At 33.4% G+C, this 17,591-nt stretch overlaps 1 protein-coding gene across 1 annotated transcript in view; it reads left to right on the top strand.

Moving 5' to 3' along the window:
- Positions 1–389: 389 nt before the first annotated feature.
- The window catches only part of LOC104620186 (rotatin-like), a gene marked incomplete at both ends in the record, with an annotated part of 31,983 nt that continues 14,781 nt past the window's right edge, over positions 390–17,591 (top strand). The window contains 10 exons of the mRNA XM_010286331.1: positions 390–577; positions 1,172–1,370; positions 3,193–3,279; positions 4,420–4,498; positions 5,852–5,941; positions 6,440–6,636; positions 7,570–7,735; positions 10,238–10,419; positions 13,960–14,075; positions 17,101–17,271. Of these exons, the coding sequence (XP_010284633.1) occupies positions 390–577; positions 1,172–1,370; positions 3,193–3,279; positions 4,420–4,498; positions 5,852–5,941; positions 6,440–6,636; positions 7,570–7,735; positions 10,238–10,419; positions 13,960–14,075; positions 17,101–17,271 (1,475 nt within the window). The remainder of the gene's footprint in view (positions 578–1,171; positions 1,371–3,192; positions 3,280–4,419; positions 4,499–5,851; positions 5,942–6,439; positions 6,637–7,569; positions 7,736–10,237; positions 10,420–13,959; positions 14,076–17,100; positions 17,272–17,591) is intronic.

Below are 17,591 nucleotides of genomic sequence, written 5' to 3' on the forward strand. Positions count from 1 at the left end.
TTCCCACCTCGGCTGTGGTGCCTTCCGATTCCGTGGGCTTGGGTAGATTTTTGTCCAATTTGTGAGTCTGAGGCAGCTTTCGGTACCCGCGATCTGTTCTGGTGGAGGTTTTCAGAATTTCGTTGTAGGCTTGAAGAAAAAGGCCATCCTCTTGTTTTACATTTGGCACCAGATTGTATCAGTGTATTTTTAAATATTTCACACTTTTACCAGCTTACTGCTGGCGAGCGCAATCATACTTTTTTTCCTGGTAAGCATAATACTGACAACATAAAAGCTAGCATTTTTCACGGATCTTTGACAGCATTCTGGTTGTCCAAATAAGACTAAATAAGAATTAAGTTATGTCAGATGATTTTATGGTTTTTTTAATACTTTTTTTGGGGCAGGTCACGAACTGGCAGAGATAAGAGAACGATCTCTGAAGACTATTCTGCTTAAGTTAGATCATAACTTGATTTCGTATGCCGATCTGGTCCATGAAAAACTGCTTTTCCTTAATCTTTTGGAGTGGTTCAATTTTCCAGTCGTACCAATGAAAGAGGAAGTACTAAATTTTGTGAACAATTTGATCAAGGTATGACATACTAACATTTATTTATATATAAACTATACATCTTTAGAATGCTAACGCTGAATAAAACTGGTTATTATTTGGTTTTGTAGCTCCATGAAATGAGAATTTAGAGTGTTTTGCAAAGGCATGAATAATAAAGCCACTGTGTGTAAACAGAAATTAAAAGAATTTGAGTGACTTGCAATTGGTCATAGGGATAGCAGAAAAAAATACTATTTTCTGGGTTTCTTCTTTAGTTCCTCTGCTTCTTCAGTTTCTCATGTAGAGTTTAATTTCTTCTTTGGGACATGATTTGCAGCTAAACACGTGCACTGTTCCTGAAAAGTGGATATTTGAACAATGGTGCAGCTTATCTTAAAAATGTTAGGAAAACATTGCAGAAATTTCAGAGATCTCATAATACATTCTTTTGTTTTAATCACTAAAATCCCATCCTTGAAACTGATGGATGGCCTAAACAAAGGTGAAATCTAACTTGTTTTGATTTGGGTTCTTTCCTTTCCTCACCGCTTGCCCCCCCTGCCCCACCCCCCCAAGTTCAAGAGACCTTGAGACTCTTCAGGCTAACTTTGTCAGTTTTTTGTCTTAATGTAGCATCCACCTGCTGCCCAGAAACTGATTGGAATCGGTGCAGTGGAATTCTTATCTCAGCTTCGTCCCAATGTGGATCCAAACTTGCAGGCTGTAATTGATGGGATAGTGGATGGACTGTTTTTCCTCCCTTCTGGACTTTGTTCTAGTTCTTTATCAGTACGTTATCAAACGCGGTCTCAGCCTTCAGTAGATCAACCAGGTAAATTACATATTTTGAAGTGTGATTTATTTAAAATGAAAACAAAGTGAAAAGCTTTTAGGCTATGAAAAGTTGAGGTTTTCGGGCATAGTAGGTGAGTTATTCCTGAGAGGTCAATGAAGTGTATGTTAAGCAGATTCTGCCAGAGAAAGTGCCATTCCTGTAATGGAAATCTCTGCACAAGAACAATCCTGTTGTTTATAATCAGACCTTCACTATCCATTTCTTCAATATGTAATATCTGTTTGCTCTAATATAAAAACAGCATGACACGGGACATGAACTTCCAAAGACTGCTTTATGGCAACAAGTGTAGTAATTTTGAACAAATCTGTAATTTAGCCAGTATGCTTTGCTACTTTGCATAGCAGACTTTAACTTTGAGAGCAATTCAGACGTTAAAAAAAAAGGGGGGGGGGCAGTAAGTGATCCTAGTAGAATGGTTTTTAAAACTACATTAGTGTTGTATGCACTATCTACTTAGTTTTGGGTATTTGCCACAGAAAAATATATGAAATTTTAAGCAAAGTTTACATGTGTGAAGTGCTATAACTTGCTTCTGTTATCTAGCTTATTATCTGTTACAGTGATTTACAGTGCCTCATAGATGTAGTCAAGAAGTAAACCTGTGTGGTTCACCTCTTCTGCCTTAAAAATTTTAGCACAAAGTGTAGAGGAGAAGATTATGTACTGTGGAGGTCCTTAATTCATCCTCCTGGTTCTTGCGGGAAAGACCCTGATGTTACACTGCGTGGTGTAGTAATGGCCACACTTCTGTCACTCCTACTGTGCAATCTGAGAGAGTAAAGTAATTTTCCTGTGGTTTCTGCAGCCTGTCTAATGCTTGGAGTTTTAGTTTGCTAGAACTACATGGTGGCTGTTAATTGAATTTTTTTTTTAATTTTCTAATTTTTTAATTAAAAAAAAAAAATTCCTACCTGTGCTCACATAAGGGTTTAGCTAGATTTTTACCTAAGTTTGCCACTGTATAGGGAATAATATAATAATCTTTTACATATGCATTCTTAAACTACATCTTTCTGAAACTACCCAATTGAAGCATAGTACATAATTCCTATTTATCTTGTAAATTGTATACATGTGTGGATTAAGTAATCTTAACTCTTCTGACAGGAGTGTTGTATTTTTCTTTCTATTTCAACTTCAGTTACTGGGAAAACAAGTTACAGTAAACCAATAATCTGGGCATTATCTAGTTTGACCCTTTGAACCAAATATTATGTTCTGGAGAGATTGCTTTTAATGTTACATACTTTGTGTATATTTTGCTATACAGTTTGTATATTAATTACATGTATTTAATAATATTATATATGGATGAGCAACTTTTCAGCTGACCTGAAAAGACAGGAGTTTTGGTAGAAAAAAGTTTTAAATAGCTAATTTAAAAAGTTAATTTTATTATTACATAGGTAGATTAGAGGAAAACTTTTTTTTTTTTGGCTGCCAGTTCTCCATCAGGCAAGACATTTTGTGTGATTGTTTTTGCTATTGCTTGTGTGGTATGTGAGGTAGTGTAAGAAAATGGAAAAAAACTTAACAGTTGTAGAATATGATTGTAAAAAGTAAACATCAACACACTCTTTTTACTCCACTTCCCTGATAAACTGAGACTATTTTAAATCTGTTTCCTTAACAGGTTAGAACTCAAGGTCAAAAGGGAGGCATTTCAGGAAAAACATGAGGCTAAATTGAATTTTGCTTTTGGTTGTGTTGTTGTTTGGTTCATTTTTTGTTTGTTTGTTTTTTCAAGTGTACATTTTTTAAACTTAACCTTGATTTGTTTTAGTTCTACCTCAAGAGGAATTATTCACTGGATATTTTTGTCAAGGTAGAAAGCATCTGCCGCAGGTAGAAATACCTCCCAAAAGAACAGTTGGTATGTGTAGTCATAAAATAACTATATGTTAATTACAGAAAGTGTTTAGAGTTGTAATTTAGGTTTATTTCTACTACAGATACTATTATTGGCTATTCTTTCTCCTGCTGTTATTCTGTGAAACCTAGCATCACAGAAACTACAATTGTAATGCTTATAAAAGTGACATTCCTCTTAATAGATTTTCCTCTTTTCTGGTAAATAGTGTAACACATTGGAATATGTGAAGTATGTTAAAATGTGTTGTAATTTTAAAAATTATTTAGTTTGCTAATGTTTTTCAGAAGATCTGTGTTCTGTTGTCAAAAGTGGCTGTTTAAATACCTTTTTATTTCAACAAAACTTAGTCTGAAGTACCTTTCTACTTTTCAGAAAACTAGATTAGGCACTTCAGAAATCTTTACCTTGTATCTAAATGAAAACCAGTGTTGTGCTTTTCTTTTTTTCCAGTAAAATGATATGAAATGTTTCACTGACAAACACAGACCGATATTATTTTGGCAAGTCTCTGCCTGTACCAATATACTAGTAGTAGTTCACAGGATAGTGTCATATTGAACATACAATACGATGCTGAGAACTAGATTTTAAAATATGACTTTGGAGTTACTGTGTGTAAATCACCAGATTACTTTTTTTAGCAGTGTATCCGCTGTTTTTAGAATTTCTTGACAATTATTACAAATGTGAAGTTAAAAATAGTTTTAAAGTTATTTTAGTTGAAAAGTTATTGTGTCATAATTTAGTAAACTATAATTTATACTGCTTTAAGAGTAAAAGCATGAGGCCAATCTTCCATTTTTAGAGATCACGATAATAAATATTCTTTAGTAGCAGAACAAAATGATAATTTGATTGAAAGCATGATGTGGAGGAATGAGTACTCTTCCACAAATGCTGTGTTTTCTATTTGCTAAAACTTTCTTCAGTAAACGTATTTCATTTTGGTTTGAGATAGCCTTAATATTTTTTTGGTATTGCTGAGAACTGTCATTAGAAGCACTTGAGTTTGTGCAAGTCTCTATTTAATAAAAAGTATTTCTATTTCAGATAGCATATAGTTCATAAGTTTTTGACTTTGCTATGGAAATATACAGTGTAATACTTCTATAAAATATACTGCAAAATTTATGCTCTCCTTTTTTGTAGTGAAATGCTTGAAATTTTCCACATTTCCTTGGCTAACTCTGACTTCAACAGATAGACATGTTCTTTCATCAAATGAAAGGTATAGCAATGGAAACATTATAGTTCGCTTGTAGTTTTTATTTTTCTTGGGTACAAGTGGTTCTAAATTTCTGTCCTTCTGCATCATTAGACCGTTCCTGTAAATAACCTAATGAGTTAATTTTTGATAAATGATTGTAAAAGCTGCACTGAAGTTGGGCAGAGCAGGTAAACAGTGAGTTGTAATAGGACAGGTTTTCTGTTAATATTGCTCTCCATTTTTTGTGTTTAATTCAGAGGACATTTTTTTTCTTTGTGACACTTCAGTTTGTCTTCTGAATTTCTCAACTGAATCAGAGATTTCATTCAGTTAATTTAGAACAAACTGGAATAAAATAATTATTTACTTTACCCCCACAGCTGCTTGGCAGAGAAATCCATACTTTCAATAGTAGCTTAACTAGGTTTATGCCAGTAAGTTTCAGTACAATGCCTTATCTAGGCATTGAGTGATTCAGATAATCTTTCTGCAGTGATTTTTTTGTTTGTTTGTTTGTTTTTAACTTTCATTTAGAAAAACAGTGTTTCAAGTGGCCAAGGAAAAGTTCTGTAGTTGGGATTCCTTATGAGCTGACACAGAGCTCTGATAGATTTCTAGCATAGCCAGCAATGCAGTATCATGGACTGGACTATTTAACAAGTCTAGTCTAATTGTAAGCTTTCTTGTAATAGGTTTTTGGTGTTTTTTTTTTTCTTTTGAAAGCCCTCTGAAGCTGGAAAACCTCTTTAATATTTAATTTCCTTTATGCCTGAGTCTAGAAAGAGAAAACATATCCTTAAAATTGGACTTGTTTGATTTTTTTTTTTTGCAGTGGTTTCTGAAACAATAAAAATAAAAATAAAAGTTAAGTAGAATACCCAAAAGGTTCTTATTATTTACTAATATACATGTTAAGAATAGCTAATAAATTCTTCTTCTATGTAACTTCCCATGTATGTAATTCAAGTGCTTTTAAGTTATCTATGAACCTTGATAATGAAAAAAACTTTCTTATTGGTAAGCATTAGATTACTTGCTGTATACCGTTGAGATAATCACTAGCTTCACAGGGAATTTCCAGTCTTTTCTTAATTTCAAGTTCAGAATCAATAAAGTTATTTCTTTTCTGGGAACATGTTTTACATGTGGTTTGATAACAGCTGGAATTGCGTTTGTTCTTTACTGTGTACAGAATTAGCATAGCTAAAGAATAATTCAAGTTTAAAAAAATGGTATGACAACAGATTTACAGCATTTTTTTCCTCAGATTCTTCAGTGTTGTGATTATAACTTTCTTGTAAAGACTTATTCAAGCTAATAATTACTGGCTGCTTTTTTTTTAAATACATATTTAAATATGAACTGCATTTTTAGCTCTTTGAGAAGTAACAACCAAAGTTTAGTTTGGAGTACGTGTGAGCTTCTTCAGGATGTGATTATGCAAGATTTTCCTGCACAAAGATTGTACAGGCAAGAATTCACATGAAGTTTAACATTTTTATTGTGCTATGGTGTAAATTGTGCCAAGTAAGAATTGGTGTAAATGGTACAATTTTTTTCTAAATAAAATAGCTAAATGAAAGTTCCTTTGTGTAAACTCTAGGTGCATAGAAAAGGGGACATTAGCTATATATTGTGTTTAGAAAGTTACTTGGTTGTAATAACGTGTATTGCTAATCAGTAATGAAGTGTGATATGAAGTAATACTTTGTTTCTTATGAATAAGATAAAATTGTGTCACTGTCATATGCACACGCTCTAATGGCCTCTCATGAGGAAAGTAGTGACTTTATTGGAAATCTAATGTGCGACTCTGCTTCTTCCTTAGTACTTGATAGTCTTGCATTCAGTACGAAAACAGTAGTTAAGCCTATTTATTCTTTGCTATTATTTTTAAACACTTAGAAGCATTTTTGAACTATATTTAGGGCAAGGCTCTTGCTGGCATGGTTGTTCATGAAGGTGCATTAATGTTCAGCTACCAATGTTGATGGTTTTGTATTTTCAGAGCCTTTTGTCTCTGCTAAACCTTGCTTTTGGAGGAGATGGAAGACATCGGTTAGCTTTGCAGGCTGTGTCATGCCTGCAACAGTTGTGCATCTTCTTGAGAAGCAGACTTAACTTTCACAGAGATCCAAGCTTTTCTTCCACAGAGCAAGGTAAGTATTTTTAAATATTTGAAATACTGTTGTGTTTTTACTACAGGTAAGATTGTCTAAAATGATTTAAAAAAAAAAAAAAAGCCAATCTGCAGCTTTATAGCAAATATAATCTTGTGAAACTTTTGCTAAATGATTGTGTTCAGTACTACTCATGTTAATAAATATTTTTGGAGTACTTGCATTATGTTAAACTACTTATTTATTTTTACAGTTTCCTGTGATTCTTCATTCATCAACTTTTCCAAGTATCCAATTGTTTGTTGTCAGCAGGAGGGGGATTTTTAACTAAACCTAAATTAAATCTGTAAAACAAAAGTGGGCAGAGTTTCAGACAAGTTTGCAAGCTATTAGTGCTTAACAATGTAGTTACTAATTTAATGAGCTATGTTAATTTTCTTTTTTTATTCTGACGGCTAAAAATAGTTTAATCAGTTTTGGATTTTATAATAATTAGGACTATTTCACAATTTTCTTAATGCTTAAATTTTGTAGATTTAATAGTGTAGATTAGTTATAATGATCTTCCTGTTTCCATTTTGTCAGCTGAATTTAATCAACTTTGTTTCTGTAAATTGGCAGTCTGGTTCTCTTCATAAGATTGCCACTATATTTAGTGTCTTAATAAATTATATTGTCTGTTTCTTTGATAATTAAGTTACAACATCAATAAACCCAATAACCTTAGTCAGACACTATATTTGTATTTTTAAAACTCAAGGTTTGTGATTGAACTGTAATTTTCAGTGGTTTTGCCTTGGAATTGAGTTTCCAAACTCTGCTACTTGCCAGTGATAGGTTGTCCTAGCTCTCCAATATTTACTTGGTGTTTTCCATCTCCTACTTTAGGTACTTTTACCATTACCTCACTATGTAGTATCTTTCAGAATAATAGATTCCACTAATGGAAAATATAATCTGTGTTACATAAAGGCACAGCTTCCCAGAATTCATCTATATCTTACTGTCAAGAAGCAAGAGGTCCTCCTCGTTCTCAGAATCCATCACCTGGAAGTAGTAGCCCTCGGCCATCTGTGATTGGACGAACAGTTCAGCGTCCTAGAGGAGATGGACAAGATTGGGATGCAGCATCTTCCAGGTGAGTAAAACAAGGAATAACTAAGATATCATTATATCATCAGCTCCTTGTCGGTGTGTGGGATGATGTGAGAATTTTGTTAACCTGTGAAAATTCAAACTATGTTTATGAATTAAACAGTTCTTTAAGTGGTGTTCAGAATACATAAGATCAGTTTTACCTGCCGCATTCTGTACCCAACCAACACTTTAAAGGAAATCTCTTGGTATCAATCGCTATTGCTTGTGCATGTATTTGTAAGATGCAGAAAAGCATTTATGCAGACTTGCTGTAAAGTCAGGGATTTCTCTTTTTCTTCAGTAGGTGACCCCTTAAGTTCTTATAAGTTGAATGGCCATGCCAAAGGTAACAGTGTACAGTATTGTCAAAAATGCTATGCTGTATAGAGATTTCCATTAAAATCTTTAAACTTTGTTGTTAAATCTGACAAGAAATTTCAGTTGTATATCGTCTAAAAATTCAACTCCCAATATGAAATTATGAATTGTCTGTATACCTTCAAAATGTTGAGGTTTTTGTGTGTGGTTTTGTTACTCATCTTGACACAACAAACTTAAAGGTGCTGTTCAAGAACCTATGTCTTTTAGTATGTGGGATTTTAAAAGTTCTTGTGAATCCTTACTGTGTGCTGCTTGGTAGTGCCTTTGAGTCTCTATGGTATATTGGCTTAGTGATTGACTAAATTCTATCTATTCAAATAGACTGTGACGTTACAGATGAGAGTAACTCACGTATTTAATTGTAAATGCATCTTGAGAGTCATTATATTAAAAGCTTATTTTTACTCATAAAAAGAATATATTAGACTTAATATCATGTAAGTAATAGTAATATGGCACTGTAAATGAACTCCAGGCTTTAGGCATTTTAGGATCTGACCATTTTGCCCAGTTGAACAGTTTAATTAACAGTTAATAAATTAACAGTTTAATAGTAGCTGGTGTACATTGTGCAAGAGATAGGGATGGCCTGTAGATTTCCTTACTACACTATCAGTGTAGTAAGGAAATCTACATAAGGGTAAGAACCAGTTAAGACTGTGATGAGACATCTACAAACCAGGGAGTGGTAATTAGTTAAAAGTATAAGATCATATTATGAGCTGTTCTTGACTGTACACTTTTATATTCTTGCATCCTGTGTTCTGTAATAAAGCTGCTCACTGCCCATGAATTCCATTTCTTAGAAAGATATAATTTACTCCAGTGACAGTGTAAAGAAAAACATGATGTTGAATAGAAAATTTGATAAAGGGAGATGACCATATTGTTGCTCTGACGTTGCTGATTTTTGGCATGGAAGACCTGCTTTTAGTGTATCTTGTCTTTTTCAACATAATTGTAATATAAATTATTTGTTTATTGGCATTCTAGATGTAACTCTTCTTTTTCCTTGTTCTTAAATCTTGAGACTCTTCAATCTATCTGTTTGTCTGTTTCAAATTCTGCCTGGAAACATAACCTTTCCTCCTCTGAATTGTTTTTATGATTGATACCTCTCCTTCCTTACCCTCTGGTGAGTGCAATCAGAACCACTATGTGTGGATGAACTCTTCTGTTTTGCTTATAGTCTTCCATTGACCTCTTAAAAAATCAGTTGGCTTTTAAATTCTTAATTTCTATTCTTTAGAAATCTTTTACATTAGGCAATATAATGTAACAGTCATGTCACAATTCAGTTTCTTCAGCTTGTTCAATAATAAAAAAAGCAACCAAACAAAAACCAACTATGAAAGTCATACAGGTTTTTAAAGCAGTTCAAGATTGCTAAGTGTTGAAAAAACATTAAAAAACATTTGTTCTGAGTTGTATTAATTGTAATGCTGCCAATAGAATTGGATTATTTTTGAAAGCAGTTGGAAAATAATAAAACTATGCATTATATATTGAGCTTATAATTTTAAATAATTACATATAATATAATAACTACATGTATATTTTATAATATATAGTTGGTTGCACTTAAGGCTTTCTTGGAAAAGGGAATATTTTCTGTTTTACAGTGGACAAAGAAGTCCTACAGACTTAAACTTACTTAATTTTCCTTCTAAAGATTCTTGTAACTAGCCACATAGAATGGTTTTAATGTAGTAGGTATAGTTCAGGCTGAAATTGAATTTAGTAAGTGGCCTTGCTTCAAGCAACAGATAGACTTTGTTCATCAAAAATGACATTTCAAACCAACTGATTTTTCTCTTGCAATATTGTATTCATTGCATGTGTGTTTCTTCCAGGACACATTTCTAAGGGCATTTGAAGATGACTGCCAAAACAGTAGGCATTGTCTTGTGATGCTACCAGTTCTGACTTCTAAAACAACCAATCCAAGTCCCCTTCTTCCTGCAACACTGGTGGATTGCAGAGAAAGATTGGGATGGAAGGAAGGATGGGAGGACATTGAAATACTTGATGCAGTTTTTAACATCTATACATAGATGACTTTTCTCTTTGCAAGAGTTAACTATGTCTCTTTTTCTGTTTTTTTTTGGTTTGTTGTTTTAAGTGGAAACAGTACTCAAGCAAATGCAAACTCCAGAATCTCTCTGCATTCCCCACTTGACGCAGGACATATTGACCTACCAGATACTGAAGATGAGGACACTTTGGAATTACAGATGAAGCAGCTTAGCCTTCCTCAGTTCTGTGTTTCTGTCTTGGAAAATGCAATACCTCTTCTAAGAACAGGTGAGAAAGTTTTGAACTTTATTGCACTTTATGTATCCTTTCCACCTTTAGTACAAACCTCTTATGAAGCTGGTATTGTGAGGTGGGTACCTCAATAAATAAGGTCCAGATGATTACTGATACACTGTAGCTAGTTACAGCAGTTCTTATCTAGGGCCTTTGTTCAGGTTGAATTTTCGAGTTGATTTTCAGAATAGCTGCAGAAGTTTCACATGCTTTTTACTGATGGTGTTAAGCAGTGGCACAAAGATGTATGTGTGTGTGGTGGAAAAAATGGTGTGGCTGAATAAAATGTCATTCAAGAAGATGAAAAAATAATGACGCTTAAAACATCTGATCTCCTTGAGCGTAGTTTTCCTCCTGTTCAAGAAATAATAAACAAACATTCTGGGAAAAGGTTTGTTTTTATTCTTATGAATGCAGTAACAAATTATAATTATGTTTTAAGAAACATAAGTAATGATAGCCTAATTGCAAGTAAAGATTTGTATTTTAACTTAGAAAGCCTTTTTGAAGGACAGTCTTTTTGCTCTTAGGTTGTCTAAAATAGTATTTAGTTGTAAAGCAATGTAATTCAAAACAGGTATTGATAAACATGGTAAGATTTTAAAATATAGGAGCTGGAAAAGTGTATCTATGACTAGAATACTAAAAGTTGTTTTTTTAATATGCCTGTCAACATTTCCTGAGCTGGGTAGAGGCTTTAACTTATAAGAATTGCATGAAATATGTATGAAACTTCCATTTACTATTGTTTTCATGATTGTTTATAACTTTTTATGACTTGCTGTTCTGTCACAAAATACTAATTTACTTCTGTGTTTCATAGTGACATCAGCACTCATCTGTGTGCACAGGAAAATTATTCAATCCTCATTTTTTGGTAATAAACCAAACTAAAATGAATAAAAGTTTTATTTTCCCCTTTCAGAACAGTGATATTTGAATATTAATTCTTCACAAGTACATTCATGACTTCTGGCATCTTCTCTTTTATCTATAATGTGAAACTGCAGAAGATGTATTTTCTATCTTTTCCATTTCTGGCACATGTCACTTCACTATATTTTAACTCTGCAGATTTGAATTTTTCCATCTTTCAAGAGTCTTTCTTTGCATCTTATCCTAGAAGTAAAATAGTTTCATTTTCACATTAAGTTGATCTGTGTTTGTTTCTCTTGCTCTGTTTTTTTACACTTTTTAAACTCTACTAGATCATATTTCTTCTTTCTTCCACTGTGCTGTAATGAGACATAGATTGTAAGCAAACTAATATTTTTATCCTGTTCCCATTGATCTGAAATCCTGTGCTCTGAAGGCACACTGATACTGTGAGACAATGACACAGTAACACAACTGTTTCTCGTGTGGTTATATTTTCTGAATTGTTTTCTTCAGTAAAATCAACAGGCATTCTGATTGACATTAGTATCACCTTATGTGGTAGATATGTTATAGTGTAGATTGTCTTCTAACTGTTTAAATTACTAGGTAAAGGAAAAACAGTAAGCTTACTGCAAAATTTACTTGCTTGTATTGTACAATATAACGTGTATTTCAGTTAAGCTCAATTCTGTTCCTTGACGAGATGTTCATTGGAATTATTCTTCCTTTTTGCTGGCCTTTCTTGTGAGTGAAGTCATTTCAGAAATCAGTAGTGGTGTGGGTTGTGTGTTTTTTGGTTTTGTGGGGTTTGGTTGTTTGGGGTGGTTTTGTGGGTTGGTTTATTATTTTTTTTTTTTGTGATCAGTTTTAAGTTACCATACTTGTCTGAAGTTTAGTGTTAATACTGCATGTCTTAAAGCCAATTATTTAAGTCTGAACAGCAAAATATTTGTTCTACAGTCATTGATTATATCTGCTTTACTGTGCCTTCAGTAATAATGAACCTTTAGCACATACTAATTGCCACAGGTGTTGGGAAATGAGTATTTTGCTGGTATATTCATGTAAGAGTATGGTGAAATGAATTTGCATGTCTGTAGATCATGACAGCTACAGCAAAGTGTTGCTGATGTTTTGTTTAGTTATTAAGTTAGAAATACTTTCAAAACTGTAACTCTAAGCCACCATTTTTTAATACTTGTATTATAATGGAGAAATTTATTGTCACCTTTCAAATGTTTTAAGCACAGAATTTTGATTAAGAATTTGCAAAATAATTGTGAAGACAGAAAAAGTGCTTTTTTTTTGAGTTTTCAGGCATATACGCTTCAAAATGGCAACTTTTTGCCTAAAATAGATGCAACACAGTACCTCTGTGAGATAGGAAAAAAGCAAACTTTCAAAAAGGCCCTGTGCCATTCTCTGCTATATGCTCACCTCAGAGCAGGTCACCTGGGCTGCAAATTGCATGAGCTGTGGTCATTCTCACTACATACATAGTCACACACATGTTTTTTCCTCAAGTATATCAACAAGGCTTCTACAGTGTATAAAATCTGTAAAAGATAGAAAAAGTGACAAAGAAATTAATGTTCAGTCATAACAAGTCGTAGAGCTTGCTAGGTTTTTTTTAAACAGATTTTGGAGGATGCAAAATTTTTATGGTAGTTAAAAAATAAACTGGAAATTAAATGGTGGTGTGTGAAATCTGTCCATGGTTTTTAAATAGAAACATACCGTCAACAAGTAACTAAGCCAACAGTTGCACTAAATTGAGTATTTGAGGGAAACTGTCACCGTATGGCTCTGTAGGATGCCAGACAGTTTTGGCATCATCTGTTATACTGAGGTTGAAAATATTTGGTCTGACTCCAGATACTCTGCCTGGTTCTTCATGAAACCTTCTAGCCTTTGCTTTTCCTCTATTGTCTCATTATCTGGGGATATTACCAAGAGGTTTATATGTGTAGTAAATATAGGCTGTAAATGTTTAAGCTTGGGCCAGGTTTCTTTGCAGCCCCATGTTTGAGCATAAAGTTGTATAAAGTATAAAAGTCACTAATAGAAAGACCAGATTAACCTTGTTTTTGAGATAGTGATTCAGAAGGAGCAATGAAAATTAATAAATATTAGCCTAAACAGGGCGGGGGGAATTTTTATGGAGAAAAGCACAAGTGGATAAAGCTTACCTTCTTACCTTTCAAAAGAAGTTCTCAAACAAAATAAGCCATGAAGAAAGCTACTCCTGCTATACCAAAAATGTGGATTAATAGGAGTAGGTGATATATATATGGAAGATCTGTAACCTAGCTGTCTGGGTGACTTGGTTCTGAAATTCAAAGTCGTCCAGTAATCTGATTTACAGCTGTAATAAACTTTATGTAGTACTATAGGACTTAAGGAAATGCAGTCTTTTCTTCAAGTATATGATTGCTTTAATCTCTTCTATTGTGATTTTGGCAAGTTGATGTCTTCTGTGATTCAGTGCTATTGGTGGTTGAAGGCAGTTAGCATCAGTTTAGTAAAAGTGTATAGGAAAATTAAATATCAGAATTCCAGATTTTGAATAATCCCTTCTTTAAAGTGGTGTTTTCTGAATATCATAATATAATATTTTGTCTGTATTTGAATTTATCCTCTCATTTGTATTCTTAGGCAGTAGGAGAGTGACAATGGAAGTGCTTGAATTGCTTCTTGAAGATATGTTTCTTATTGGTGATTCTATTTCTGAAAATGTTTGGGAAGATGATAGCCTTTTTGCATTGGAACTGGTAAGATTCTTAAGGCTTTGATCAGCAGTATTTAACAGCCTGCTTTTACAAGCCTCTGATAATAACTCTGTAGTAATTCATATACATACCTAATCTTCTGCTGAGCTACTGTTTTCAAAATCTAAAATAGTTTATTAGTTCTGTCACTGGCACATTTTTTTTATTTTAAATGTAAGTTCTTTTACCAGATGATACTTGAAGTTTCACGTCAAGAAAATAAGTAATGAAGTTTGTCTTGTAGTGAGAGGCTGTTAAGTAGCTATTGAGAGAAACACATGCAGGGAAGGGGATCTGAGGGGAAAAATACTAACTACAAATGTTGGAGACCAATTTGATGTAAATAACAACTTTCATTTTCTTTGCTCCTTATAAATTATCTGTTTAAAATTAAGGAGATAACTGTTTAGATCCAACACTGGAATTGTAAGATACATGATATCTGTTTCCTACACAGGACCTATAGATTCCTGCACAATTTCAGCTATCCTTTACTCTGTTGCTTAGCTAGGAAAGAAAGGAGAAGGCTTTTTGGCCCAGGATAGATTCAGAGTGTTAAGGTGCTGTTGACCAAACAATTAAATTGCTGGAAAGACATACCTGAGCACAGTTGACAGTTGCTATATACATGAAATATCAAATTAGTGAATAACAGATGAAATAACTATGGATGGCTTGCTTTTCTGAAGACAACTGAAGGCTGAAAAATAAACCAGCATGGTTTATGAATGTAACAAACATACCTGAGTTGCAGACTGAAACTTGTCTAAAAACTTGAGTTGTGTAATCTTAAATGCACATGACTTAAATTTGAATTTATGAAAATACCACTGAATATGAAACAATGATATTGCAATAATTATTAATTAAAATATGACTATAGGCTTCCCTACTGTCTATTTCACAAATGATAATATTTATATTATTTATAGGACCTAGCAGTGAATAAGAACTTCTTCTTTGAGTTTGGTGTACTGATCTATCAAGATCTATTATAATTGATGACCATCAAGTCAGTACTGAAGATTGCTTGCAGAACATCTGCTCTAAGAAGCTTAATATAATCTTCTGTCTAGTTTTTGTATGACCTGAGTCAGGATATTCCATTGCATATAAATCTGTCAAACTACAGTAGAAACTGTGAGCATCATCACATGTACATCATACTGGTGGTTGTTAGTAGGATAATGTTTGTTTCCAGGCTACTAACAAGCAAAACTTTGCAATGAGACTGGGTAATTTTATACCATCATACTGACTTTTAAAATAGGGAAGAAAAAAAAAAAAAAGCGCTTTGCTGATATAACTGTATTCCATTGGTAGAACTTTGAGATTTATTAGTAAAATACTTTTCAGATAGAAAATTCACCTCCCATTTGAAGTTATGAGTCTGCATCAATTTGTGATGCAGAGCTGGACTGTGCAGTGCCATTCAGTAAAGCTAATTTTGATAAAGGAGTTGCAAGGTAGGAGATAAAAAAAGAGCTCTTCAACTTTCTTAGTGTATTGAGTAAATAAAAACAACTCAATGGACAATTTTAGGAAACAACCGTTACACTTACCTTTATATTGTTTAGTGCTACATCAAGTGAAATGTCTTTTATCAGAATTAGACTGTATTTTTAGAGTTGTTAGGGTTCAGTGCTTAGAAAATATGCTTCCTTTTTGTGTTTTGTATTAGCTCCAAGGGAAGGAGGTCACGTGTGTCCTTTCTAGGAAACTTGAAAGCATTTCTTGCATACCTTTATTATTGCTTTATGTTTCCTTGTTTATCCATTTTTTAAACTCTTGTAAGTATCATTGTACTCATTGGAATATCTTTGTGAAAAAGACGTATTTTGGAAATCATATTCAAAGATACTTAAGTTTGTAACTGTGTATATTTTACTCCTGTTTTTATGCTTCCTTCGTCCCAAGTAAAGTTCTTACTGTTTTCCAGTTTTGTCATGTGTACTTAAGTACAGTTTGATTCTGCCACATCAAAAAGTTAGATGCTGAGGAGCTACAGCAATCCACAGTTTTTGTGGATCCCTAGTTTTGAGATAGTCATCCCTGTCTCAGGGAGGAATAAAGTTTTTGAATATACTGTTGATTTGAGACTCCGTGGTCTTGAAGCAGAGGCTCTTCTTGCCTCTGCTACTGTAGCAGGGCAGAGAGAAACTTACTTTTTTGAACTCCTGAAGATAAAAATTAATCCCTTTCAACTTACTGTGTAATAATGTGTGTTGATAATTACTTAAAAAGACTGATTTGATTTAGCCAATTGCTTGTTGTCATTTTCTTCAGCTTCAAATATGTTGAGTCAGATATAGTGCTTAATTGCTTAACAGTGAGTATCAATTTCTGGAATTAATAAACTAAATCTCACATGTGCTATTGCATTCTTAATCATGATTTGTTCTAGTGTCCTTAAGTACAAACCTGGCTTTTTCAGGTGACCAAAATTCTAGAAAAATAATTTTGTTTCATCCAGTGTCAATGTGCTGAATTTATCCAAAAGATAGTGATTTTCCAGTAGGATTTTACATAATCTGAGAAATGTGCTGCTGTTTCCTCTGAGAATGAATAGACATAAAAAATATTTGATGTTCTCAAAGTCTGGGTTGTGGTTTTTTAAATTTTTTTTTTAATTTTAAGGTAAAGCTTTGTAAGCAGGTTCAGACCAGCTCCTAATATTCCCATATTAAAAGTGAACTTCAAAATAATTAAAATTCCAGAAGTTTAAAAGTGTAGTGAGCAGTAATTAAGGAGGAGGGGAAAAAAAGGAGGGAGAGGGGAGAGTAACCAGTAATGGGTAATTACTAACCAAAGTATTCAGAACTGTAAGTGAAGGTAGAGTGACATCTAGAACTAATGCACAGTTCTGTTCAGATGGCAGACAAAGTGCTGTATTTTTAATACCATTTCTGCATTTTTGAATTATTAGATATAATTATGTTAATGATGCTATGGGTGCTGTATAAACACTGTAAAGATACAGTAATGTTTCAATTATTTCTAATGATTCTATTTATGATTTTCTTTTCAGAAAGACAAATTGCTTCTGGTCTTGGGTTTGCTTGGAGAAACTATATTATATCACAAAACCAATGTAAGTGCAGAGCAGCCTGAGGTGATGTTGGTGCATCACAGAACGGCATTTATTAGCATTTCACTCTTCACTGTTAGATTGCTGCAAATACTTCTCCCTGTAGAAAAGGTATGCCATTAGTAATTTTAAGTGATTGTCTTTTGCTTTTGCATTTTAAGAGGGCAAAAAGTGATACCTTCCTCAGTGATTAATACTGGGAGAATAGCCACTGGACAGAGAAATCAGTCTGATTTACTTTGGCTGGTGTATGATCACAGAAGGCTGTTCTTCAGTTATTGGTGCATTCTGCATAATCTTCTGCAGATTCCAAGTCTTCAAAAAAGTATTTTTAGCACAGTTTTTTAATGAGTTTTTGAAATTCAATGTTCTTTTTCCTCCTATAGTGTTTTTTCTGGTATGATGCATGGTTTGCGAAGCTATGCTGCCCC

Source organism: Phaethon lepturus, unplaced genomic scaffold, assembly GCF_000687285.1.
Source record: "Phaethon lepturus isolate BGI_N335 unplaced genomic scaffold, ASM68728v1 scaffold9984, whole genome shotgun sequence".
Taxonomy (NCBI): Eukaryota; Metazoa; Chordata; class Aves; order Phaethontiformes; family Phaethontidae; genus Phaethon; species Phaethon lepturus.